General features: G+C 37.8%; 2 protein-coding genes across 2 annotated transcripts; one reads left to right on the top strand and one right to left on the bottom strand.

Annotated features, from left to right (window-relative positions):
• The first annotated feature begins 2,757 nt into the window (after positions 1–2,757).
• On the top strand, positions 2,758–6,951 carry LOC110922071. Its single transcript, XM_022166394.2, has 15 exons — positions 2,758–2,957; positions 3,973–4,067; positions 4,167–4,280; positions 4,507–4,611; positions 4,682–4,753; positions 4,886–4,998; positions 5,091–5,222; positions 5,326–5,394; positions 5,477–5,564; positions 5,641–5,712; positions 5,796–5,896; positions 5,982–6,099; positions 6,184–6,243; positions 6,343–6,453; positions 6,736–6,951. Exons 1-15 carry the CDS (start codon positions 2,846–2,848, stop codon positions 6,853–6,855), a joined length of 1,482 nt encoding a protein of 493 aa, XP_022022086.1. The 5' UTR covers positions 2,758–2,845; the 3' UTR covers positions 6,856–6,951.
• Positions 6,952–7,314: 363 nt separating this feature from the next.
• Positions 7,315–14,024, bottom strand: LOC110926046 (acetyl-coenzyme A synthetase, chloroplastic/glyoxysomal). Its single transcript, XM_022169807.2, has 18 exons — positions 13,573–14,024; positions 12,337–12,480; positions 12,087–12,242; positions 11,870–11,992; positions 11,174–11,342; positions 10,983–11,065; positions 10,794–10,895; positions 10,613–10,701; positions 10,145–10,235; positions 9,757–9,870; positions 9,580–9,656; positions 9,411–9,489; positions 8,841–8,909; positions 8,580–8,755; positions 8,445–8,501; positions 8,241–8,331; positions 7,835–7,933; positions 7,315–7,683 (listed from the first exon to the last, which is right to left on the bottom strand). Exons 1-18 carry the CDS (start codon positions 13,765–13,767, stop codon positions 7,498–7,500), a joined length of 2,100 nt encoding a protein of 699 aa, XP_022025499.1. The 5' UTR covers positions 13,768–14,024; the 3' UTR covers positions 7,315–7,497.
• Positions 14,025–27,415: the final 13,391 nt, after the last annotated feature.

The following is a 27,415-nucleotide window of genomic DNA, read 5'->3' as shown; positions in this document are numbered from 1 at the left end:
GCTGAAATGTAACTGCACAGCATTAACTGCTGCTGGAAGCTTCTGCGCTCACGCGTGCAGGTCTGCACCCTCATGCGCGGTGCGTCCATTTGGCTCACTATCATGCGCGCGTGCGCGTCAGTCCCATGCGCACCTGCGCGCCCCCATGCCATGTGTACTCGCGCGCGCATACGCATGACTGCCACGTCATGCGCCACATCACCTACCACTACCACTTGGTCTTTGCAACCCTTGTGCGAAGTGCAAAGTGCGCCATCAAAGCGCCACATTGCGCCTCGTCGCCCATGCCACGCGCACGTGCGAGAGCGAGTTAGGGGTGCAGACGCGAGTACACTAGTGAGTGCTTCCATGAAACAATAAGGATGGAGAGTTCCCACTTAAATACCTCTTTAAGTTTCATCTCTCATCCGATGTGGGACAAGGTGCCACTTTCCCACATTTTCAGCATTCAAGTTTCAAACACCAAACTTTGAGCATCGATATCTCATTCATCTTAGCTCCGTTTTGGACGTGGTTTAGTTCGTTGCGAAGCCCTTCCGACATAGAACACAAACCCACAAATAAATATATAAAACCCGCTCATTTTATTATATTTATTTCTAGTCCAAAGTAGGAAAAAATCATTTTCCTATACTTGTGAAAAATGCTATTTTCACAAATTTTCCAACACAATCAACAATTGTTCAACACGTGATATTAATAGCACGTTAAAAGTTCCACTCGTTATTTTTGTGGGTGGCGGCGGTGTGCTAATCCCCATCACTTGTGATAGGGGCTCCATCACAGACCACCCCCATTCCTCTTAGCATCTGATTTTTTTATTTTATTACTCCAATTTTTATACCAATTAAACTTTTATATATTTAATCACCAAATTTTCCCTATGCTTTCAATCAAGTTCGAATTGTATTACTGGGCCGCCGGAATTTGATATTAGTTGTTTTCCAGTGAATTAGTATTCATTATACTATCGATATTCTTGCCAGATCAATATTTTAATCATTTTTTTTAAATTAAAGCAAACATACACTCAATATAATTAATTCACTGAGTGTTAAAACAAATAGCCATTTAGGCATTTGCCTAGTGGTTAAAAGGAATTACTCTTATCGGAAAAGCAAGGTTCAATTCTTAGAAGATGTAATTTAGTTTAGAATTTACGAGAGATAAAAAGCTTAGCCGGTAAAAAAATAATAAAACAAATAAAGTGATAGCCATCAAAAGTAACAGAGATGTATATTTAGCCTACCTCTTTCTAAAAAAATGAAATAGTAAGAATATTTTAATATCGGTTGGCTTGTGACAAAGTTGATTCCAAACCTCATACTATTTTCTTATTTTAATTTATTTTTGTGAAAAAAGAAAAGAAAAGTACGCTCATGGTTGCGATAGTTTAATCCATGCCAACCATGGTGGATGAGACAAGGGGGTGGTGTAGCAATTTATTAATGGTCCCATGGGCGGACCCAAGCCCAGCCCAAGGTGGGCGGGCGCACCCCCGGGGATAAAAAAAATTTAGTGCTAAGTTCCGTCGAAAATCTCATCCGCACCCCTTGGAATTTTTCATCCGCACCCCTTGGAATTTTCCGAACGCACCCCTTCGGTAAAAAGTGTTATCCATTTATATTTTAAGATTTTTTAAGTAAACTCTTGTTTTTTTTAAATACTACCTAAATTATATAACTTTTAATATTTAACTAACTAAACTCAAATACTCAATACCTTTACCCACTTATAATTCATAACTAACTAGCCCACTAAGTCTTAGCCCATTAACCAAACCCAACAATATTTCAAACTATAATAAAATAATTAAAGCCCAAAACCGTTAGAAATTATCTCCTTCTCTCTCTCTCTCTCTCTCTCTCTCTCTCTCTCTCTCTCTCTCTCTCTCTCTCTCTTGCGTCCCTGCAGCGAACAATATCACCCAGCGACAACAGTCTAGCAGCCGGTGACCACCGTAATCAACCACCATACCACCGTCGTTCGACACCAAATCCAACCGGAATCCGAACACGGGTAAGTTTCTTTGTTATTTTAATGATTTTGGTTGATATTATAGGAGAAAAAGGGTAATAAAGTTAAATAGGTTTGAAATTTTGTGTGTTTTGACGATGTTTATGGTTATTTAGATGATTTTTAGGGTGATTATGTTGTTTAGATGATTTTTAGGGTGATTACAACTTACATTATGATTTCTAGGGCTTGAAGAGTTGGAAATTAAAATTGAAGCATTATCTTATGGAGCGATTAACTTATATTATATAGAGAAAGACTTGCTTAAGAAATTAGTTTTATATAATGTTTTGGATAGATTTTAAAAAATGAAAACCCATAGGGTGACGTTTTAATTATGTTTGTAACAAGGTTTGACATGTTTTTGATGATTATATAAAATTAGTTTATTGTTCTTTTGTTTTACATGACCCGGCCCGACTTGAACTGACCCGATACGAACCGATTTTTTTACTTATGTACCTAGAGGCCTAAAAATTTTAAAAATGTTCCGCACCCCCATGGAAAAATTCCTAAGTCCGCCTCTGAATGGTCCTATGTGGCATTGATGACCCAACCCATACCCCCACACCCTTTAGCTTAATATTGAGTTAACACATATTTTTTTTTTTCGTTTGCGTTATTACCTAATATATACATGTAAATTTGGTTGCATTTATGATTTACTTGTAGCAATAAGTCATTAATATTTTACTACAAAACTTATATGTTGCATTTAGTTCGCCATTAATTAAGCTTGGCTTCGTCTCAACCTCTTCCTTTTGCGTTTCATGGTTATTTCACTCACTCCATCTCTGCAATTCGTTTGTTCATCAACGAAACCGATTCAATGGCGACTCTCACCGGATACAAAGAAGACAGAGAAGTCATCCGATTGGAACGAGAAGCCGTTATTCCAGTTTTGAAGCCTAGGCTCATCATGGCTTTGGCCAACCTCATTGGTAATCAATCTCTTCAATTTCATTTCATTTTATTTTATTTACGTATGCATGTATGCATGCATTGTTTCAATCACATATTATAGATGTTCAATGATATGATCTCTCTTTATGTTGTTACATCTTGCAAATCCGGGATCTTCATGTTTCTACATTTCTATTCATGTGCGGATTTTGTGGATATGTATTTTGATGATCTATTGTTACTAGATGGTTTTTGTAGTTTCATCAAATCATTTTAGGCAATTAAGGGATTTGAATAAGTTTTGTTACGAGTTAGGAGGTGCCAGAGTGCACTCTCGTTTGAGACGTATCTGATTTCTGATTCTGGAAAACAACAAGGTCAAGTCCCCTGGTGGGGTCCACGGGTGGAGCCTCGAGCTCTCACCATTCATAGTAACTTGTAAACCATTAGCAGTAACTAAGTTACTACTGACGGAAGCAAATAATCAACAATAACTAAGTTACAACCAGTGGCGGACCCAGAAATTATTTGTTGGGGGTGCGGATGAGGTGTTCAACCATATTTTCAAGGGGTGCGGTCCTTTTTTTTGCCCAAAATATACACTAAATTTCTTTTTTCAAGGGGTGCGGCCGCCAACCAACCATCCCCCTCTTTTAACGTTATTTTGACGAAATTAGTAAAATAACGTTAAAATTAGTGCACTTTCACTTTTGTCCTCCGAGCGCCCAAACCATTTTAGTTGTTAATCCCACAAACTGTTTCACAAAGCATTGTGTGGTTTCAGCAAAACGTTCTGATGCTTCGCAACCTATAAAATGAAAATCTTCACCTCGTTGTTGATTTTTTTGAATTATCTGGTTGAGATTTCGAGCGTCCATCGAAATACTTCAATATGAAAGTTATTTACGATTCGGAAACATGATCCAACACATTACCTTCTATATAACCTACATATAAAAACCACATTTTTTGATGTCCAATGGTGGCATATTTGACATTCAATGTCAAAGTGGATTTGTTTTACCATAATGGAGTGCTCTTTATCCTTTGCAGAACAGAGTGCTGACAGGGCAGACTTCTTGAAGCTCTGCAAGAGAGTCGAGTACATGATTCGAGCATGGTATTTTCTTCAGTTTGAAGATCTTATGGTATTATTAACTTGTGTTTTCATCATCTTCTCCATATAACTAACATCCATGATTTATGTTCAACACTTTTTTTTTCATGTATGGTTTTGTTACTTGCAGCAACTATACGCGCTCTTTGATCCCGTCTATGGGGCTCAGAAACTGGAGCAGCAGAAATTATCCTCACAAGAGATTGATAATCTTGAACAAAATTTTCTCAGCTATATGTTTAAGGTATTTTATCCATGCACGCGCCATTCTTACCTATAAATGTTACCAAGGGCGGACCCAAGCTTTGGCTTGGGTGGGCGGGCGCCCCCCTTGAAAAAAAAATTTAGTGTATTTTCGAGGTAAAAATCCCGACTGCACCCCTTGAAAATTTGGTTAACCCTTCGTTTGCACCCCTAGAAAATAATTTCTGGGTCCGCCACTGAATGTTACATGCTTCATTGCATTGCAGGTACTTGAAAAGAGCAATTTTAAGATTGCTACTAATGAGGAGATCGCGGTTGCACAATCAGGCCAATATCTTCTCAATCTTCCTATCTCAGTCGATGAATCAAAGGTACGCCGTAAATTTGGTTGTTTATAGTTAATTATGCTTTATTAATATTTAATCTTTTTTTTTGTTGTAGCTTGATAAGAACTTATTAAAGAGGTACTTTAAGGAGCATCCACAAGAAAACCTTCCTGACTTTGCAGACAAGGTATTCTAGCATTGCAACATTGACTTATGGTCAACGCTTGCCACCCGTATACGATAGACACTATTAAGCAAACATGTCACATATAAAAATAAATAATTAAAATAACACGTCTTTTTGTTTATTATGTCGCAGTATATAATCTTTAGACGTGGCATTGGAATTGATCGTACAACCGATTACTTTATCATGGAGAAGGTGGACATGATCATTGCACGCATATGGGCATGGATCATGAGAATAACTAAGTACGGTTTCTTAGTTTCTTACACATTATACTTATTTAGTTACCGTTTAACCTCCATGAAAATGAAAAGACTTGCGGTTATTGTGGTTGCAGGCTAGATAAGCTTTTTCCCAAGAAAACTACCGCTAACGCTGCACCGCCTAAGAAAGATGATGAAATCACAGATGAAGATATTCAGGATGACTTGTACGTTGAACGAATCCGCATTGAAAAAATGGATTTTAGGTTGTACATTAAAGTCTTTCTGTTGTTTCCAGCTATACATTAGAATGTTAGTTTATTTATAATAATTAATTAATAACAGATAACTGACACATGATTCTACCAGTTTACAGAATTTAGCTAGTAAGATTACGATCCAAGAACCTACATTTGACAGGATAATTGTTGTTTACAGGTATGATTCATATCAATATACTTCATAATTTAATAATATATATATAATATTGTATTACTATTTAGTTTAAGATGATATACAGGCTAGCAGGAAGCAAGACGAAAAAGGAAAGAGGAATCTATGTGAAGCATTTGAAACAAATCCCAATGGCAGATATGGAAATAGTTTTGGTGAGTTATTTTCTTGGTCTCTTTAATTTGACTTTTTCTTGTTTGACCATTGACATTTAGGAGCTTCTTTCGACAGCCTGAGAAGAAAAATCCGAGTTTGACTCCTATGGATTGGGTGAAATTTCTTTCGACTGCCATATTCGGTTTGGTTAGTCAGTCATCCAAGAAGTTATTCAATTACTTCATTTTCATTTTTACTTATTTTTGAAGTATTTTCATATGTTGCTGCAGGCAGCTGCTACTGGTTCAATTGAGACCCCTCAAGCCGACTTTTGGGTCATCATTGCAGTTGTCTCTACAGTAGTTGGTTATTGTGCCAAAATATACTTTACGTGAGTGTTCGGTTAGATAAATACAAATACAAATACAAATTCATTTTTGTTAATGGTTTTAGTGACCAACAATCTGAGAATGTAGGTTTCAGGCAAACATGGAAACATATCAGAACTTAATCACCCAATTCATGTATGACAAACAACTGGATAGTGGAAAAGGCACACTTCTTCATTTGTGTGATGATGTCATTCAACAAGAAGTAAGCATGTATATATATTTATTTATATATTTTTTTAAATTTGAATAATGCAGTTATTGATTAGGCTGACTTAATCATATTCAGGTAAAGGAGGTCATCATTTCTTTCTTTATACTAATGGAACAGGGGAAAGCAACTTTAAAGGTAGTAGTTATTATGTATAAATAAATCTCTGTGTATAAAATTTTCATATATTAACACTAAATATGCTTTTAATTAATTAACTGTAATTATGCGTTATAGGAACTGGACCGAAAATGTGAGGAACTACTAAAGGAAGAGTTTGGTGAGAGATGCAACTTTGATGTGGATGATGCAGTCAGTAAATTAGAAAAACTGGGGATTATTTCCAAGGTAGGATAAAAACAAATCACTTACTAGAATTTTACAGTTAATTGGGCATTATTTACAGCTACGAGAACCGCATAAACACTTGAACATATTGCTTTAACTGTGATACAAAAGGTAATTACGTAACAACCTCTCTTTCTCTCCCCCACCGTATAATTAAAGCACTATGTACAAGTGTTTATCTGGTTCGCTAGTTAAAACTGAATACAAGATTTGTGTTTTCTTTAAACAAGACTAGAGTTATGCAAAGAAAATGGTGGTTATATTTGTTATTTCTTAATTTAGGATCAAATAGGAAGGTATTACTGTGCTGGTCTTAAACGCGCAAATGAGATCATTGGCACCACCACGGAAGAGCTCGTACTTAAGGCAAGACAGGAGGAGGGCAGTCCTAAAAACATGTGAGCATCCAGCTGGCAGCCACGTCACACTTCTCTGTTCTAAAATTTCAATCAAAATTAGACTTTAAATTTAAATATATAGTTGATTATACTTGTGGCATTTATAACTCTGCTTATACAGTTCTACTAATGTATCATGTGAATTATATTTATAGAACTCCTTTGAAATGCAGTAATCTGTGACAGTTTCATTTTGTTTATGGACAAAATATTTTCCTTTTATAAGATGCAAATATTTAAAGAGTAATGTTGACATGTTTGCATCATAGATGGTGATCATGATATGAACCCCGAATCGAGCTTAGCATCTGGGCCTGGGCTTGTAACGTGTCAAATTGTCGGGCCTGATCCGGCCCACAATCCCCTTTTTAATGATTTTACAAAGCATTCAATTACTTGCTAAATAAGGAATAAAAATGAAGTAAACAATGATATGCTCATGTTCCCTCTCTAATGAGGGTCATTAGTTGTGATAGAAAGTTTCTATTATGAACCATTCAATTAACAACTAGTTCATAGAAAATTATACAATCCACTCACCATTTATTGACACACATTTCCTGATAATGTTTTATAACATATGGGCAAAAACATATGACTAAAACATTTCGGTTTATATTAAAATCACAAAAATAAAGCCCGAGATTTAGGAATCAGCAAGACTGATAAGCTGATCGACGACACTTGGATCTGCTAATGTGCTTATATCGCCAAGCTCATCTAGCTGTCTAGAGGCTATTTTCCTCAAAATTCTCCTCATTATCTTTCCACTTCTTGTCTTCGGAAGACTGGGTGCCCAATGAATTCTGTCAGGTGCTGCAAATGCTCCAATCTGATATGAAAATAAACAATGTAGCATCACAATACAGTCGTAGATTCAAATATAGAACTATAAGAAACTCATAATCTTTCTGTTCTATTTGAACATAAGACGATTAAAAAGATTTTGACTTATATGAAAAGCTAAATAAATAAAAACTTACTTGGTTCCGAACCACAAGCACAAGGCTTTTGCGAAGGTCTTCACTGTATGGAACACCCTCCACTAGAGTAACAAATGCATATATTCCCTGCCCTTTGACCTAACAAGACAAAACAGATGACGATTGCTGCACAATTTCCCATATGTAAATAACATGCAAATTAATATATGCGGGTTGGGTAACGAGTCAAAACTGTTAACTTTTTTAGTGAAGGACGAAACGGGATAGATTGGGTTGTGTTGTGTTTCCTGTAGTCACTTTTTTGGACTTCTTTTAATAAATGGGTGACATCTGACCCTAAATTCCATTGACCCATTTCCTTTTTTTTATTTACTATGGCCTGTCTGAGATCAAACATAACCCGTTTGGTCAAAACTGCCACCTTTGATGCCAGATAAAAAGCTACCTCATGCTCAACACCAACAACGGCTGCTTCAGCACACTGGGGATGTGAAACTAGAGCTGATTCAACTTCTGCAGTACCGATACGGTGTCCACTGTTCACATATTACAGATAGTGTAAACGAATGAATTTCAGCAGTGAAAAGATAAAATTACAACGGGAAGTAAACGATGATAATAAGAGCTTCGTTGCGATTGGTGAAGATACCTGACGTTAATTACATCATCAACTCTCCCTGTGAGCCAATGATATCCATCCTTGTCCCTGAAATAATTCAACATAATTAGCATACGAAAACAATAAATATATAAAATTTCAAGATATCCTAAACACGTTATTTACCTACTGCAGCCATCACCACTAAAATAATAGCCCGGGAACGCCTTAAAGTAAGTTGTTTCATATCTTTCATGATCACCATAAAGAGTCCTAAACGCCCCAGGCCACGAGCTTTTAACACATAAATAGCCACTGCACTCCCCATCAATTTCATTACCCTTTTCGTCTACTATCACAGGCTGCATTTTTTTTATAAATAAAGTCAATAACAGTTGGTACTTGGTAAGATAAAACACATGCTATTTCATATTTTCTGTACATTACCTGAACCCCGAAAAATGGGAAAGTAGCAGAACCAGGTTTTTGTGGCCACGCGCCAGGTAAGGGAGTAATCTGGAAGTTATAATGACAACAGGTGGCATTAGATCATATAATAAATAGAGTAAAATGCCATTTTCATCCCTGAGGTTTGGACAGTTTTGCGACTTTCGTCCAAAGGTTTGTTTTTCCTCATCTGGATCCAAAAGGTTTGAAACCTTGCAATTTTCATTTGGCTCGTTAACTCCATCAATTTTTTTCGGTTAAGTCAGAGGTATTTTTGTCTTTTTCGGCTTTTTTGAAACTTGTACATTATGCTAAATGCTTGTACATAAAGTGAAAAAGATCCAATTGCCCTTTAAGTTAACAAAAAAGACGAAAATACCCCTGGCTTAACGGAGAAAAATGAATAGAGTTAACGAGCCGGATGAAAATAGCAAGATTTCAAACTTTTTGGATACAGATAGGAAAAAATAAACCGTTGGACGAAAGTTGCAAAACTGGCCAAACCTCAGGGACGAAAAGAGCATTTTTTACTCTAATAAATAAAATAAAAAATGATTAACTGGTGTTTACCATGAAACCCCCGGTCTCCGTTTGCCACCAGGTATCTGATATGGGACACCTTGAATCTCCGACTACATTGTAAAACCACCTGTTGAGTTAATAAAGGAATATTCATGAGACACATACGATAATTAATTAAACATTGTTCTCAACTGAAAGTCGAGTTAAAATGAAGAACCTCCATGCACTTGGGTTGATCGGCTCGCCTACGCTACCAAGGACCCGTAAAGATTTACGAGAATAACGAGTAACATACTGCATGGAGTAAATAATATATGATTAAAAAAAAAGATATTTCAAATATTAAAATAAAATATAATGTATAATAAAATAGACAGTTGAAAAGACGCCTTGCCTCATTTCCATCACGCATAAGAGACCGCACCAGAGTAGGAGCAGTATAGAATATTGTAACCTTGTATTTATCAACGATTTCCCAGCAGCGTCCTGAATCTGGATAATTAGGAACCTGCAGGTACCATTTATCGAAAGTTTAAAAAGCTTTTCTATCACATCAGTTTTTTTATTAAATTATAGGCATGTACATACGCCGTAAGATATCGACTATTTAGCACTTGATAGGTGCTAATTAACTATTAAATATCATAGCTCAATTATAGTGACAGGAAAAAGAAATGTTAATGAATCGTAAGATGATAGAAACTATAAATTTAGATTATATGTAACCTTGAATGCATAACCTTTAGTTATCTGAAAAAATACGAAAATATGAATTGCTTTACCCCTTCATAAAGGACAACTGTTGCTCCATTAAGTAGAGGTCCATAAGTAACATAACTGTGTCCGGTAATCCAACCACAGTCAGCTGTACACCTATAATTTCAGAAGAAACAGATTTTATCAATACACCCTAGAACAAAAGGATTTATCAGTTAAATGTTTACTGTCAGAAAATATAAACTTTTTACATCGTTCTTTTCAAATTTTGATTAACTTACTAACATAAATAGTCAACTTTGGGACAAGAGAACGAAAGGAAGAACAATCGATGATTTATGTTAAGTAATTTGATTAAAAATAAATAGAAAAACTAGTATCGAATATGATTACTAGTAGGTATGCGTGTAGCTGTTGAAATAATATGTTCTGACTATGTAAGTGAAAAAAGTGTGAAAATGTCTTGAGATGTCTATATGACATATTTTTTCCAAAAATTAGAATAAACTAACTTTTTAGAAATGAAGATCTACCAGTATATATCAGAATCTTTGTAGTCAAACGCATATTTGAATGTTGTTGCAGTGTATATCATGTATCCTCCGGTAGTATGCAGAACACCCTATCAAATGCACCAGCATATTTCATTATAAAACTTAACCAACAACAAAGAAAAAGAAGAAAATATTTCTAGATTTTACGCTACTCAAATACCTTAGGCTTTCCAGTGCTTCCACTGGTATAAAGTAGAAAAAGCGGATCCTCCGCATCAACCCACTCCACATCACATGTAGTAGGGTATGTAGGAACAACATCCTGAAAAGCGTAACCCTTTAGACATCAACTAAAGGCCCAAAAGTTTAACGCATATGATCATATAAGAAAACCATATAGTATAAATACCTGCCACCATATATCTCTTCCCTTTTGCCATTTAGTATCTTCCTTCTTCATAGCCGATTCGTTTTCAAAAGTCAGGCATAAATCTGTTTGTGACATAAGAGAAAATACGAGAAAACATCAACTACACAAAACGATATATTATGTTATTTCATAGGTCATGCATGTGATAAGTATGTGACACAAGTTCCCACCTACAGATATTCCATTTTGAGACGATTCTAGAAGTGCAGCATCAACAATGTTTTTGAGATCTATTATTTTTTTCCCTCTCATAACTGCATTACAAGTTATCACAATCTTTGGTTTGCAGTCCACAACTCTTTGGTGAAGCGATTCTGCAGAGTATCCAGCAAAAACAACCTGAAAATCACACAATCCCGTGTTAGTTATTTCTAGATATTCATAAACCGTGATGATAATAATAAGAGTAAATTTTGCCATTTTCGTCCCTAAGGTTTGGCCAGTTTTGCGACTTTCGTCCAAAGGCTTGTTTTCTCGCATCTGGATCCAAAAGGTTTGAAATCTTGCCATTTTCATCTGGCTCGTTAACTCCATCCATTTTTCTCCGTTAAGTCAGGGGTATTTCAGGTTTTTTTTTTGCTAACTTAAAGGGCAATTCGGTCTTTTTTTCACTTTATGTAAAAAGACCGAGTTGCCCTTCAAGTTAACAAAAGACGGAAATACCCATGACTTAACGGAGAAAAAATGGATGGAGTTAACGAGCCGGATGAAAATGGCAAGATTTCAAACCTTTTGGATCCAGATGCGAAAAAACAAACCTTTGGACGAAAGTCGCAAAACTGGTCAAACCTCAGGGACAAAAATGGCATTTTACTCTATTAATAAAATAAAAAGCATAGGATGTAAAAGGTATTGCTGAGCAGTACCGAGTGAATGGCACCAATGCGAGCACATGCCAGCATTGTGATTGGCAATTCCATGATCATGGGTAAGTAAATAATTACGGTATCACCCTTTTTAACACCCTTGTCTTTCAAGAAATTTGCAAGCTGCCCAAAGGAAGAATGAATGTAACAATGAACTCACAAACAACCGTAACTAAAAAACGAGGACATATAAACGAAGCCATGAAAGACATAAAACCTGGCAAACTCTCTCAAGAAGTTGTTTGTAAGTCAACGAGCCATCAACATCAGGCTCGTTTCCTTCCCAATAAAGTGCAATTTTGTCTCCACTCCCAGATTTTATATTTGCATCCAAACAATTATAGCAGATGTTGGTGATACCTCCCTTGAACCACTGAGAAAGATAAAAAAAAATTACGTCTAAGGGATGGCTGGCTATATGTATAAAAGATGCAGACTTTGAAGAAAATTAATACAGAATTAATTACCTCAATGTTGATAGTCCCTTTTGTGACATCGAGGTTTTCAGAGTAAACCTGTTGACCCCATTTCTTTTCCCAATAGAATTCAGATGCAATATCAGACCAAAAGCCAGCAGGATCTTCTATTGATCTCTTGTACATCTCCAAGTACTAAAATAATACATCCAGATAATCAGTTATTCGACACATGAAGTCTATTAAAAGATTGTAATGCCAGTTTACTAAAATGTATAGTTGAGAATAGGACTGATTTTAGAGAATATCACTAGAATAGACAAGTAGACCTTGAAAATTTCAAAAAGAGTCAACCATATAACAACATAGACATACGTATTCAGCCATAATTCAAATAGACAATCTCAAAAAGAGTCAATCATATGATGCCAAACAGGATCTACTGGCTAGGACTTAGCCTGCACAAAAACTCATAGTGAAGCGTGGGCTAAACTAGCCGGCGGCTAGAATTGAAGCCCCCGTTTTTAGCAGCCAGCTTGTTTTCATTCGCCGGCTGATTTAGCCTGTGCTTTTTCATCCGCCAGCTAAATTTAACCTGCACTTTATAAGACTAGTGGGTGTGGAGCGTTGGTTGGGGCGGGGGATGCCAGGCAACGCTGGCTAACCCACACCGTGCCAGCGTTGGCCACGGCGTTGCCCCGCTAGCGTGGCTTTGAAGCCTGGCGTTGGGCGGGGGGAGGTCTGAAGTGGCTGGCTTGGATTGGCTGGTGGCATATGACCGTTTGGGGTAGCCGTTTGCCAACACTGGCCACGCCGCTTCCACACCCCACTTTTTTTGGGGTGGTCTAGTGGAGCCCACACTCGCCATGTGTTGAGCAATGGCCCAACCCAAGCCCCCCACACCCCATAGTCCAAGTGTCTTTTCTTATTGGTCTTTCCAGTGGGCCACTAGGTCCCCACTATACTTTTCAAGGTTTTTAACTCCTGCTGCCGTCGGTGGATCCTCTTTGGTGTCATCAGATCGGCTCTTTTTGTCTTTGTCTATTTTTTAAAGGCTGAATATGCATGTTTACTAAAATTTGATTCAAAGATCAAAGCAGAACTGTTAGCAATCGAAATCCGAATTTCATCTTCCGATTAGGTCAAAACGTGCCTTCATTGTAACTTACCTTTACAAATCAATACACTTTGATAGTTCAAAACTCATAAACTCGACTCCAAACTTTCAGAAATAAAAAAAAAAATATAATCAGATGATCGGATCTATTAACATTAATCAAAAGATACCTTTTCCGGAGACGAAACAAGTGCCTGATTGCAGAAGTCATCACTCGGAAAGACGAGATCGTTCTCCTCAGACGCAAGAGACTCACCGAGTATAACCGCTTTCAACTCCGGTATCCTACCCGCACCAGACGGCAAGATCCGCATTGATTCGACATGCCGGAGGTAACTCTTTGTGCTGATATTTTTGCCGTTCATAGTAGGCGGGCGGCAGGAGTTAATCGAAACGGTTTCAGAACGAACTATACGACTAACAGCAATGGAGAAATCAGGAGATTTGAGTTACAGTGACAGAAGTTGACCTAGATGAAGAGATCGGGAGATCCTTTATATTTTGGTAGCAGGAGGAGTTGTATCGTAGTTGACCAATGAATATACAGAGAATGAAGCCGGCTGCTTATTTGAGGGGGGGTTGGGAGTTGGCATGAACGGAAAAATTGATGGTGACTTTTTGGTATCTTCTTAACAATTTTTAAATTTAGGGAGGTGATTATATCTAGAGTATTATTATTATTAATGATTATGTATTAACAATTAATTATATGGATTCTCTATGTGACAAGGATAGATTAAAGTTTTAGATATAGGTTTTTTAAGATGGTTTTAATCTGTGGGATAAGGATAGATTATTAAAGTTGTGTCTAGAGTTTTCTTTAGGTTAAACTACTAGTTTTTTTTTTACCTGACGCGCGTTACAGCGGCATCGTATGCGATGTGATAAATTATAGACTACAAACAACTCGATTTGTTTTTGAACTAATTTACGTTGAAACGTAGAGTAAGCCGAACTTTTACCGTCGAATGAAAACGTATTATATTTAACATGATTTGTTTACAAACAAAATTTACGTTAATACGTAGTCCAACTCAAAACGTACATAAAAATAAAACTTTTTTTATAATTGACCTGACTCGTTTCCAAACAAAATTTACGTTAAAGCGTAGACGAACTCGAATTTATACCAACTTGTACATAAAAATAAATACGTAAGAATTTAGTTTTAGGGTAAACTTGAAACTTTAGAAAAAACTTGAAGAGGTCAAAGTGGCATTTACAAAATTAGGGGTTACTTTTAACATTTAGCAGAGTGTAAATGGTAGAATGGGTCGGTGGCTTTACCACCGACCTTTATTTTTAAGGTTATATAAATAAATGTGTAATAATTACAAGGTGAACATCACCCCTTTTTATATAAAACCCCTTTTTATATGGTTGTCACATTTTGGGTTTTTTATATGGTTGTGGTCATGAGCTTGATATAGAGAGAGTTGTTGTGATTGGTTGGGTTATGGCTTAACCAATCCTATTTTTTTTCAATTACAAACCACATACTTTATTACTACTCCATTTTACATATTTTCAGGTTGATGACGTGGACGCCACATGTCGAAAAATTCCAAACCACATACCTCACTACTACTCATAGTCTTACACTCTTACTATTAATTTTTCGCTTTGGATGTATAAGGACGGTCCTTAAAATAGACGGACATTAAAAAGATATGTTAAATTTGTATAAAACCACAATTGTTTGTACGTTAAGTTAAAGAAAAAAAGAAGTTACAAAAAACCTAAATCCATCATTTCTTCTACACGTTGCTCCCCTCTTTCATTATCTTGTCGACGATATTCTTTTTCTGTGTCTTCTCGGAAAGATCTCGTAGGTAATGTTCTCTCCCTCTTGATCCCTCCCTTGCAGTGTTAAGTAGTGCGACTGAGCGATGAAATTGAAGAGTGAACCCAACGTTTGTGTTCAGCTCTACAATGGTTAGAAGTGTTCATTGTCTAGTTCAACCAGTTTTGGTGAAAAAGATGAATCGAACCCACTAAATGTGGTTTTGAAAAATACAAATTGAACTGGCCGAGTTGACAACTTTATTGTTTGGTATTTTTTTTTTCAAATGCTTAATTTTGTAATAAATTTTAAAAAATTATAAGGATTGTTAATGAATATAAATATAGGGTTTGGCTATATAAGAAACTCTATCTTTTTTAAAAAACTATGCAAACTCATTGTCACCCATTGATTAACTTTCATCTAACTTGATCAATGGCTCTCATAATTTTGGTAACAATTAGATTTAAAAGAAATGTTATAATACACATTAGTCAACTAGAAGGGCATTTTCGGAAGTAAATTCCATCTCTCTCCACTGTCCAATCATATCATCTCTCTTTAATGCACTGATCTTTCTCTCTCTTCATATCCATTTAAAAATCACAATCTCATCTCAACTCTCTCAATTCCCTCTCTCTAAAATCACAGGTCTCATTTTCTCCTCCCCAAATCAAAACTCTAGCCCCCATGACTTTCCCTTCTCTCTACACAACACTTACAACCTGCAAAGCCTAGAGAGAGAGTGAGAGCCGTGAGAGAGAGTACCAGAGAAATCGAAAGAGAAAGAGAGGTCCAGAGAAATCGAACGAGAGAGAGAAAACTGGTGGGTTTCCAGCCACCCACGGCAGCAGCAGCGTTGTGGCGGTGGTGTTGTTGACCGTTATGGTTGGGGCAGGGGAGGCGGTAGATGCACGATGAGTGAGGCACGATGATGGTTGCAGATCTGGTGGTTGGTGGAAGGTGGTGGCTGGTTCATTCTGGGTTGTTGGTAGTTGATAGCGGCGACAGTGGATGGTTGTAGAAGGTGGTGGAGGGAGGGTGGGTGGTTGGTGGCGCCGAAGTTCGGAACGTCGTCGGAGTCAAGATCTAGTAATGGTTAATGTTCTCTCTCTCTCTCCCCTCATCTGTTTTCAATCAAGATCTAGTAATGGTTAATGTTCATGTATTTTAAATAAATCGAAAACTTTAGGATGAGATTCTGAACGAGATTTTTTGTTGGTTTGGTTGCTTGTTTGGGGATTTTGATCTTAACAATAATTGTTTTTTTGTTGGTTTGGTTGCTGGTTTGGGCTTTTGATCTGAACAGTAAGTGTTTCTTTTTTGTTGGGTTGTTTGATTTACAGAAACAGACCCATAACATGTGTTAAGCACCTGTTAGAATGATATATAACGTGTGTTGATTTACAGAAACAGATCCATAAAGATATTCAACTGACAAGCTGGATGGATGTAGGCGACGTTAATGCGAGGACATTTAATAAGTCAAATCTTTTGGGAAAGAAGTTTTCGTTCGTTTATAACATGTGTTAGTGGTTCATGTTGTAACAGAACACCATGATGTAACCTGACATGTGTTCATGTATAACATGTGTTAAGCCCCTGTTAGAATGATATATAACGTGGGAAAGAACTCTTCGTTCGTTTATAACATGTGTTTGTTTAGCACAATTTGGAATGTATAACATGTGTTAAGCCTCTGTTATAATCTTTTTGTAACCTGACATGTATTCATGTATAAGCTAGTGGTTTACAAAACACCATGATGTGTATATACTGATCTAACATGTGTTACAATTTGTCTGTTCGAAACATGAAATTGATTAACATGTGACAAGGGTGAAAACAGTCGACGGGGGCGATGAGTTTAATGGTGAGCTTAGTTAATATCGTAATCTTGTTGTAATCCCACTTGTATACAGATGATAACATGTAAGCATCCATTATAACCCGACTTGTATTCATGTATATCAAAAGTGGTTTGCAAAACACCATGATGTGCATATACTGATCGTAACACGTGTACAAGTTAATATGGAACATACAAGATAATATTGTAACACCGTATACCTGGGATAACATGTGTTAATCCTCTGTTATAATCTTGGTTTAACCTAACATGGTGTCATGTATAAGCTAGTGGTTTCCAAAACACCATGATTTGTATATATTATAACAACATAGTATACCTGATATAACGTGTGCTAAGCGTCTATTATAACGTGTGTTAAGACTTCCAGAATGTGTTAAGTCCATACCGTTTTAACATCATCTAGTAGACAAAACAATAAAAGTCTCAAATTAGATGTAGTTGCTTAACATGTGATAAGGTTGAAAACAGTTGAGGAGGCGATGGGTTTAATGGTGAGTTTAGTTAATATCGTAATGTTGTAACCCCACTTGTATACATATGATAACATGTGTTAAGCATCCATTATAATGTTGTTGTAACCCGAGTTGTATTCATGTATATGAAAGTGGTTTGCAAAACACTATGATGTGCATATACTGATCGTAACACGTGAACAAGTGAACATACAAGTTAATATTGTAACACCGTATACCTGGGATAAAATGTGTTAACCCTTTGTTATAATCTTAGTTTAACCTAACATGGTGTCATGTATAAGCTATTGGTTTCCAAAACACCATGATGTGTATATACATACTGTAACATGTGTTAAGCGACTGAAATGTATAACGTGTGTTAAGCATCTATCACAACGTGTGTAAAGACTTCCATAATGGATGAATAAACTCCAATAGTAACTTAATAACAATAGAGTAAACCTGATATAACGTGTGTTAAGCATCTACTATAACATGTGTTAGGACTTCCAGAATGGATGCATAAACTTCAATAGTAACTGTAACAGTAGAGGTACAAATACGGGCGCCTCCAACAGAAAATGTGTTAAGTCTAGACCATTTTAACATCGTGTACTAGAGAAAACAACAAGAGTCTCACATTACATATTACTAGTAAACAAAAATACATAGCACTAACACGTGTTACGTTGTACATGGGTTTCACGTCACATGTAACACACGCATGTCCTGAAGCTCAAACTATAACACGTGTTAGTTGTGTTTTGCTGTAACATAAACATGGTCATGATCCTTAAGCATCTGATCCACGTTTGACGAAACAAACGGTCTCGAGAATTGGATATTGTTTCCCTTGTATCCATCACCATCCTAATAACAAAAAGATAAGATAACCGTTAAGTCGTTAACCAGACATAACTATTAACTATCATACTTGGTGTTCGTGTTTCAAAACCCATATTCTATAATCGGCTGAAAAGAAAAAAAGTGAAATGGGTAAAATGAAATTGAACGATTCAAACTATTCAAGCATGTAAGGTATAATATGAAACCGGCCATTTATGTACTTGAAATTTAGTATGTAACGTGTAATATGAAACGAGCCATTTACAATTTACATATCATAATCTTAACATAATAAACTTTCCCAACGCATCCAAAAGCATTTATCCATGACTCAAACATCCACACAGACCCAAGCTCAAAATTTCAATCATCTAACAATATTACCCTCGCACATAAAAAAAACCCCCAAAATTAATCCAAACAAATTTTAAATCAAAAAACAAACAATTAAACCTTTGTAGTTGATATGAGTTCAACATTCGGATGGAGATCATTCCCCCATATATAATCTTTGGATGGAGAACATTCGGGTTTAGATTGATACGATCTCAAGAGCTCGTCAACATCAGTTGTGACAACCCTAACTTTCCAGGTCAATATCCCTTCGTCACGTAATCTTATTTCTCGTTGTTTTTCATTCGTATGTTTCCCTGCAACGATAAAAAAAAATGGTGCAAGTGTATTATGTGTTTAATTGAATATGTGTAAGTGTATGAAACGGGCACGAACCTTTGTCGTATATATGAACCCTGTGTCGTGTATATTATTAGGCCACACCCGAAGCAGGGGAAATCCATTGGTTTGTTTGGCAGCCCAACAAAGTGCAAGATTGGGCCGCAAGATGTGGGGTGTTTGTTTGAAGCCCATGGTGACCCGGTTAGTGAAGTAAACCCCAAGTCAATACCCATTTATGGCAGCCAAGTAAATGGGCTTGAGCCCATTATCGGATAAGGAACAAACCGCCCCTAACTTCATAAATATATGGATACGTACTAGGAGCATTAATTAAACTAAACTTATATCACAAGTCAGAAAACCCTATTCTTTCCCCCATCCTTTACGCACACAACCGCCGGAAGATTTAGAGTGAGAGAGGGTGACCGAGGAAAGGAGCTAGGGGCTGTGATGTTGTGACGATGACAGAGGCATCGGCTCCGTTGTTGCGACGATAGTGTTGGCGAAATTGTTGGTAGTTGATGGCAGCGGCGACGACAACAGTGACCGTACCGACGACGGCGGACTGTCGGAGCTCGGATTCAAGCTGCAGCGGGCACCCCTCCTTGTGTCGAAGTCTCTCCATCTTAGAATCAACCTTCATGTCTAGCGTACATCGATCTTTAGGTTAGTTCTGTGATATTTAATCAATTCTTGATTCATGTTGTCTATCTTTATGTGGATAAGTATGTAGTTATTCAACCTGTGATAAACATGTGCATGTTTTGTGATTGATGTTGTAACAAATTATAAGAAAACAGTAACAAGGAGAACTCGTCGTACGTTTCGTTGACTGCTTGCTGATTGTCGGGTTGTCATAATTCGCCGGTAATATTTGTTTTGCTGAAGAATTGTTGGTTAGGTTACGTATAATCAAAGTGCATGGATTTATGATATGATTTTGTGTGTAAGTCGGGTCAAACGCTGGTTGTTATTAGATTAAATCTATGTTGAATAACTGGTAGGCTAGGATGATTGTTAACGGAAGTTACGGGTCCGATATGATGCGTGATGTCCACAGATTGTTCGGTGTAAATTGATATTAGTTGCGCTACTTTATGTACAGTAAGTGGCCTTGCATGATTTAGGTGCCATCTTTGAGTATGTGTTATATGTCTGCATCATAATTTAGTTATGGTTTTGATGGTAGCTAGTATTTCTTGAGACACGTACACAGAGGTAAATTGTTGGGATCAGGTTGGGTATTATGGGTTGGATAGCTGGCACTTGGTGCATGGGCCGATGGGCTTAAACTAGGGGTAATGAGGGGGATTATGAAGGTATGGGATTTGGTTAAATGGCTTGGGGAGGTTAAGGGAAATTGTCTTGAATCTGTGTGATGACTGTTAAGCGTACAAGGTGGATCGCACACCTCCTCCGGAACTGCACACCTTCATGGTGGACCCTTGTACCGAAACGGGCTACATCAACCCATTGGGCCGCACACTTGTTCAAATCGGATCTATTAAGGGCGCACACTCGGAACCTAGGCACACACTGCTCAAACGAGTTATCTAAATGGGCCGCACACCATAAGGTTGGGCCGAGAACATAAGGGACAGCACACTTGTTGGGCCCTTCTAATTGTTATGTTGAACGTGTAATGTATCACCATGCAACGTACTAAAAAGCTAGATTGCATGCATAGGCTGTTGAATATGAATACATGTATTTTGTATGATTACTTGCATATATGTGTGAAGAACTATGTGTCGTAATTAGATATAAAACTAATGATGAAAGGTGGTTTTGATAGGGTTGGTAGACTAGATTGAACAAGTAACTAATCTTACCGAGCAAACCAAAGGTGAGTTCATCTTTCTTGAGCATGCGTCCCGGTGGTTGGGACAGTCAGTGGGTATTCCTGGGAGGGACATGTCTTTTGGGTAAAAACGGGAATGTTGGATAATATACTCTTCCTATCACCTTTAAAGTCCCTCCGTGTTGTTTGGTTACCTGGAAGGTAACATGGTATTAGTTAGTAGCGCTACTTAGGTTTGGCAACCTCACCCCGTTCCTGGGAGGACGGGTGTTGAACTAATGACCTAGTCATGACCAATGCTTTGATAGGAGCATTGGAGAAAGGGCAATATAATCAGAAGCCGTCTTGTATTGGGGTATTATCAACATTGTTTTCATCATTACTTCTGGAATTAACTTCAATGGATTAACTACATACTTGGTAAACAACGTTTTCGTAAAACTATGAACTCACCAGCGTTGTCTGATACACTTGTTGCATGCTCGCAGGTCGTTAGGTATCTTGGATTTGGGGAACTTGCTGTCTGGAGTAGCTGGAGTGGTCATGGGTCGACTGGGAGGATTTATGCGAATGATTTCTTGATACTATACTTTGGATTTGAAACAGTTTAATTTCATTTACTAAATGCTTCCGCTGAACTTATTGATTTTCGTTTAAAACTTGTTGAAGATGTTTTTGTTAATAATGGGGATTTTATTTATAACTTGTATGGGTTCAATGTAATTGGTGGCTCGTTATTGGTATGTCACACGCCTAACAGGGACACTCCCTATGTGGTAAATTGGGGGTGTGACATCAGTGACCTTTAAGCAGTAGTTGATGATGGCAACATTCAGATCTAGTGTCATTTTGAGGATGCTACGGACCCACATGGTTCTTCAAGGAATAAAGTATAGCCATTTGGGTTAAATATATTCAGTTCCACATCTGAATATATGGGTTGGGGTTGGGGGATGCCAGTGGTGAAGGGGCAGTGGTGGCAGTGGTGGGGGTTGTGCAGCGGGGGTCGGCTGACGGTGGTAAAGGTGCAACGGTGGTGGGGGTTGTGCAACAGGGTTGGAGGTGTTTGCGGTGGTTGCCGGAGGTACAATACTGATGGTGGTGCGGTGGTGATGATGGTGGTGGTGCGGTGGTATGCAGGTGAAGATGTTAAAGGAGATATGAAGGACGAGATCTAGAAATTTTGGCTTTTAAAAATGAAATAATCTATAAATGGGGGGTATGGTGATTTGTGAGGTGATGGGCATTAATGCTACTGTCAAATCAAATGGAGAAGAGTTCTTGGGTTGGGTGGATAGATGTATAATTACTAATATACCCTTAGAGGCAATAAGCATAATGAGTTGACTTGGATGACGTGGATAAATGTAGGCCACATGTTAAGTTTGCAAAGTTTTCTAAAAATTAAGGGTTTCTTATAGAGCATTGCCCTATAAATATATATGTAACTTTATATTCCGAAAATGAATAAAAGTTAAATAATACATGTTAATGGTTCGTTTACATGCATGGTCGGTTCCAAGTTTCAAACTGAAAAACAAATCGTTAATCTTAGAGGGGAATGTACAAGCGTAGAGCTTCAAATGCAAATGTGTGTACATACGACCTTCCCAATTATTATAATGGTATTATATGTCTAACCGAAGATAAAAAAAAATTGTTGATGCAACTATGTGACATATGTGTTGATTGACTTTAAAGTTAGTAAAAGCATGTACAATACTTTAGTTGGTATCAAATTAAATTGATAACACATGCTGTTGGTTCAGTTCTATTCAAACATAAGGGAAAACATGAAAACATACCTGTCACCGCAGACAGTGCAGTGGAGAATCCAGTGAGAGAAGACGACATGGAGTTCGACATCTTTGTCAAGGTGATCTGGTTCCTCCTTAGGGTGCTGACTGATGATGGTGACTGATTAAACCGAAAAGGGTATCGGCCGTAGGAGAGGGAGGTCGAACGTAATGATGTTATGCTTATGGGGTATCTCTAATTGTGTAACTGTCTAACCCCTTAACCTCCACATAAGTCTCCTTATATAAGCACCCAGGAGGAAACCTAATTAGTTAATAAGGGTAATATGGTCCATCAACAATTACCAACTAATAATCTTAATAGGTTATTATATATTTTGATCTATATTATGTAAATAATTATAATGGCTATAGATTAAATATTAATACATAATATATTTAATCTTACATTCTCCCATTTAGCCGAGTAGTCATTTACTATGAGTATTAGATAAGCCTGATCAGGAGTTAACACTCATTTTAGCCTTAAACAAGTACTATAGCAGAGAAATACAGCCGTTGAATCATTATGCGACTTAGGACCCCCATTAATCATACTATAGCCTTAATTTAAAACCTAATCATTATGATCAAAATACGCATAAGCCCTTTGTTTGATTTGTAACTTTATTTGTCTATATGCCATTATACCGGTTGAACATATTCTAATAGACATACAAAATCAAACTGAGGAAAATTTCATTAATCATAAACGTAAGCTAGTACAATATGCTTAAATAAGGTCTTTACTAAATCCCATATTCCGAACATGTTCTTCGTAAACCTTAGGAGGGAGACCTTTAGTCATCGGATCTGCAAGCATATCTTTAGTACTAATATACTCGATACAAAGATTATTTTCCTCAACACGTTCACGTACGAACAGATATTTTGTATCGAGATATAAACCAGCTCCAGTCGAACTGTTACTGTTCGAGAAACTAACGGCAGCTGAATTATCACAGTAAAGCTTCAATGGTCTAGAAATGGAATTAACGATTTTGAGTCCAGTGACCAGATTTCTAAGCAACATTCCATGACAGGTTGCGTTATAAACAGCAATGTACTCTGCCATCATTGTGGAAGTTGTGGTCAACTGTTGTTTATGACTCTTCCATGAGATAGGGCCGCCTGCTAACATAAAGATATAGCCCGAAGTGGATTTCTTGTCATCTTTGCATTTGGCAAAGTCAGAATCAGAATAGCCCACCACTTCTAAATGATCACTTCTTCTATAAGTCAGTTTATAGTCTTTCATCCCTTGCAGATATCGAAGTACCTTCTTAGCTGCTTTCCAGTGATCTAGGCCAGGATTAGTCTGATAACGGCCTAGCATTCGAGCAATATAAGCGATATCTGGGCGAGTACAGACTTGAGCATACATCAAGCTCCCGACTACTGACGCGTAAAGTATCTGGCTCATTTTCTCCTTCTCAACCTCTGTTGTCGGACACTGGAATGAACCGAAAACATCTCCTTTAACTACTGGAGCGACGGAGGGTTTGCACTGTTGCATGTTGTAACGTGTAAGGACACGATCTATGTAAGCCCTTTGGGACAATCCTAAGATCCCTTTGTGTCTATCTCGGTGAATTTCGATGCCAATGACGTAAGAAGCATCTCCGAGATCCTTCATGTCGAAGTTATGTGAAAGTAACCGCTTCAACTCATGCAGCATGTCTAAACTATTACTTGCCAACAGAATATCATCTACGTAAAGGACAAGTATAGTAAAGTTGCTCCCACTCATCTTGAGGTAGGTGCATTGATCCACTTGATTCTTCATAAAACCTTGCTTCTTCATGACTTCATCAAACTTGAGGTACCACTGACGTGATGTTTGTTTCAACCCGTAAATGGATTTCTCCAACTTACAGACTAGATGCTCCTGACCTTCAGGTTTAAAGCCTTCAGGTTGTTTCATGTAAACATCTTCGTCCAAGTCTCCGTTAAGGAAAACGGTTTTAACGTCCATCTGATGCAGCTCTAAATCGAAATGAGCTACTAGGGCCATGACGATCCTTAATGAATCTTTACGAGAGACAGGTGAAAACGTCTCCTGATAATCAATTCCCTCTTTCTGAGTGTAGCCCTTTGCAACCAATCTTGCTTTGTAGCATTCAACGTTCCCATTCGCATCCAGTTTTGTTTTAAACACCCATTTGCATCCTACGGGTTTGACTCCGTTGGGTAATTCTACCAAATCCCAAACGTCATTTTTCTTTATGTATTCAAGCTCATCAATCATTGCTTTATTCCATTCAGAAGACTGATCATTGCTAATGGCTTCATTGTAAGAGATAGGATCATTGAGCTTTCCGGGATCCATTTCAGTCAGGTAGGTAACATAATCATCCCAATTAGTAGGCCTTCTTTGCCTAGATGACCTCCTGAGTGGATTATCGGGTTCAGCGTTGTCTTGGTTTTGAGCGTTTGATGTGCCTTCGTCATGAGGTATAATGGGTTCTGATTGTAGAGGTGAATTTGGAGTTGGTGCAGTAGCTTCAGGTGCAGTAGTTGCATTGGGTACAAGAGGAGTAATCGGAGTAATGGTAAGCGATGAGTCTCCCCCCCCCCCGCGTCTTGTACTTCTTGCAATTCTTCATAAGGGTTGGTACTGCTCCCACTGACCTTGAAATCCTCCAGGAACGCAGCACGCTTGGTTTCAACAATACGGGTGACATGGGAAGGACAATAGAAACGATAACCCTTAGAATTATCAGGATACCCGATAAAGAAGCAGGTAACTGTTTTAGGGTCAAGTTTCCTTAGGAAAGGATTGTAAAGTTTTGCTTCAGCAATGCAGCCCCATACTTTCATATATTTAAGACTCGGTTTCCTTCCTGTCCAAAGTTCATAAGGAGTTTTAGGGACAGACTTAGAAGGAACTCTATTGAGTATATGAACAGCTGCTTTTAACGCTTCAGTCCAGAGGAATAATGGTAAATTAGTGTTGGCTAACATACTGCACACCATGCTCATAAGGGTACGGTTTCTTCTTTCAGCGACACCGTTCTGCTGAGGTGTACCAGGCATGGTGTATTGGTTCACAATCCCCTGGCCCTTACAAAACTCATAAAATGGACCAGGAGCTTGACCCACATCAGTATGTCTTCCATAATATTCACCGCCTCTATCTGATCTCACAACTTTAATCTGACGATCTAATTGCTTTTCAACTTCAGCCTTATAATCTTTAAAAGTTGTAAGAGATTCAGATTTCTCCTTAATAAGATATAAGTACATGTAACGAGAATAATCATCAATGAAAGTGATAAATGAAGTATGTCCTGTTATGCCAGCGATTTGGTAAGGACCACTAATGTCAGTATGAATGAGTTCTAATAAATTAGAGCTTCTAGTGGCACCTTTCTTGTTCGCTAATGTCACTTTACCTTTAAGACATTTGACACATGTTCCAAAATCAGAGAAATCGAGAGGAGGTAAGACTTCATCCTTTATGAGACAATTTAATCGTTCTTTTGAAATGTGGCCTAAACGCTGATGCCACAACATGGATGAAGTCTCTAAGTCTCGTTTCTCTTCCATCGTTGTGAGTGATTCATTAATGTTATATGACAACAAAGATTTGGAAAAGCCATCATCTAGTTCTAATCTATAGAGACCACCATCCAGAACACCAGTACCATAAAGAACAGAATCATAGAGGATAGAGAGTTTGCGATGACCATGGGAAACAATAAAACCGTCCATGTCTAACTTTGGTCCTGATACAAGGTTCCGAGTTACCTCAGGAACATATAAGGTATCATAAAGTTTAATACATAAACCAGTTTTCATAACTAATTGTAATGTTCCAATGGCCTTCACTTCTAATTCTCGATCATCCCCAACCCTTAAGCGTTCTTTGGTTTCTTTCTAGCTTCCGGGTTGAAAGGAATCCCTGAGTTGAATTGGTAACATGAACCATAGAACCAGAATCAAACCACCAAGAATGAGCAGGAACACTTAAATTATAGGACTCAAGTATCATAAAATAATCGTTACCTTTCTTAGCCAGCCACTCCTTAAAGTCAGGGCATTCCTTCTGCATGTGTCCTGTCTTTTTACAGAACTTGCAGCGGATATTGCCTAAGGAGTTCTTAGAGCTGGAAGGTGCACCTGTATTAGGATTAGGCCTTTGGACTTTTGAAGCATCCTTCCTCTGATGATTGTTCTTCCTTTTCTTAGAGTTGGAGGTGGTGAAGTTGGCAACATCAGTAGTGCGATCCATCCTCATGCGCTCTTCCTCCTGTACGCACATGGCGACCAGCTCACTCATCGTCCATTTTTCCTTCTGAGTGTTGTAGTTGATCTTAAATGCTTCAAAGGACGAAGGAAGCGAAGTGATGATAAAATGAACGAGGAAACCATCACTGATTTCCATTTCCAGCCCCTTCAGCTTATTGGCCATGTCATTCATCATCATGATGTGCTCGCGAATGCCACTCCTCCCATCATACTTAGTTGTCACTAGCTTGAGTATAAGGGTACTAGTGTGTGCCTTAGACGTCCCTTTGAACTGCGCCTCCACATGTTCCAAGTAGGTTTTAGCATCTTCAGAATCAGGAATAGCTCCCCTGATTGCATTGCTTATGGACTGCTTCATAAACATGAGAGACATGCGGTTACACCTAGTCCATTTTCATGAGTTAACTGCTCAGCAGCAGTACTTTGAGTGGTAAGGTCCGCTGGCTTATTCTGTCTTAGAGCATAATCAAAATCCAGCAATCCAAGTGTAAGCATGAGAGCATCCTTCCATCCAGCATAGTTATCACCGGTCA

The sequence above is a fragment of the Helianthus annuus genome, chromosome 17 (assembly GCF_002127325.2).
Source record: "Helianthus annuus cultivar XRQ/B chromosome 17, HanXRQr2.0-SUNRISE, whole genome shotgun sequence".
NCBI lineage: Eukaryota > Viridiplantae > Streptophyta > Magnoliopsida > Asterales > Asteraceae > Helianthus > Helianthus annuus.
Note: the sequence above shows the minus strand (reverse complement) of the source record. Positions and strands in the feature narration are given on the sequence as shown.

What these genes read in the sequence shown, in the direction of transcription:
- LOC110926046 (XM_022169807.2), bottom strand. Translation starts at nt 13,767, where the DNA reads ATGAACGGCAAAAATATCAGCACAAAGAGTTACCTCCGGCATGTCGAA. An exon ending in GAAGCACTGGAAAGCCTAAG is followed by an intron (nt 10,702 to 10,793) that starts GTATTTGAGTAG and finishes TGCATTTGATAG; the next exon opens with GGTGTTCTGCATACTACCGG. An exon ending in CAGTTGTCCTTTATGAAGGG is followed by an intron (nt 9,871 to 10,144) that starts GTAAAGCAATTC and finishes TGGTACCTGCAG; the next exon opens with GTTCCTAATTATCCAGATTC.
- LOC110922071 (XM_022166394.2), top strand. Translation starts at nt 2,846, where the DNA reads ATGGCGACTCTCACCGGATACAAAGAAGACAGAGAAGTCATCCGATTG. An exon ending in GGCTTTGGCCAACCTCATTG is followed by an intron (nt 2,958 to 3,972) that starts GTAATCAATCTC and finishes TATCCTTTGCAG; the next exon opens with AACAGAGTGCTGACAGGGCA. An exon ending in TTCTCAGCTATATGTTTAAG is followed by an intron (nt 4,281 to 4,506) that starts GTATTTTATCCA and finishes ATTGCATTGCAG; the next exon opens with GTACTTGAAAAGAGCAATTT.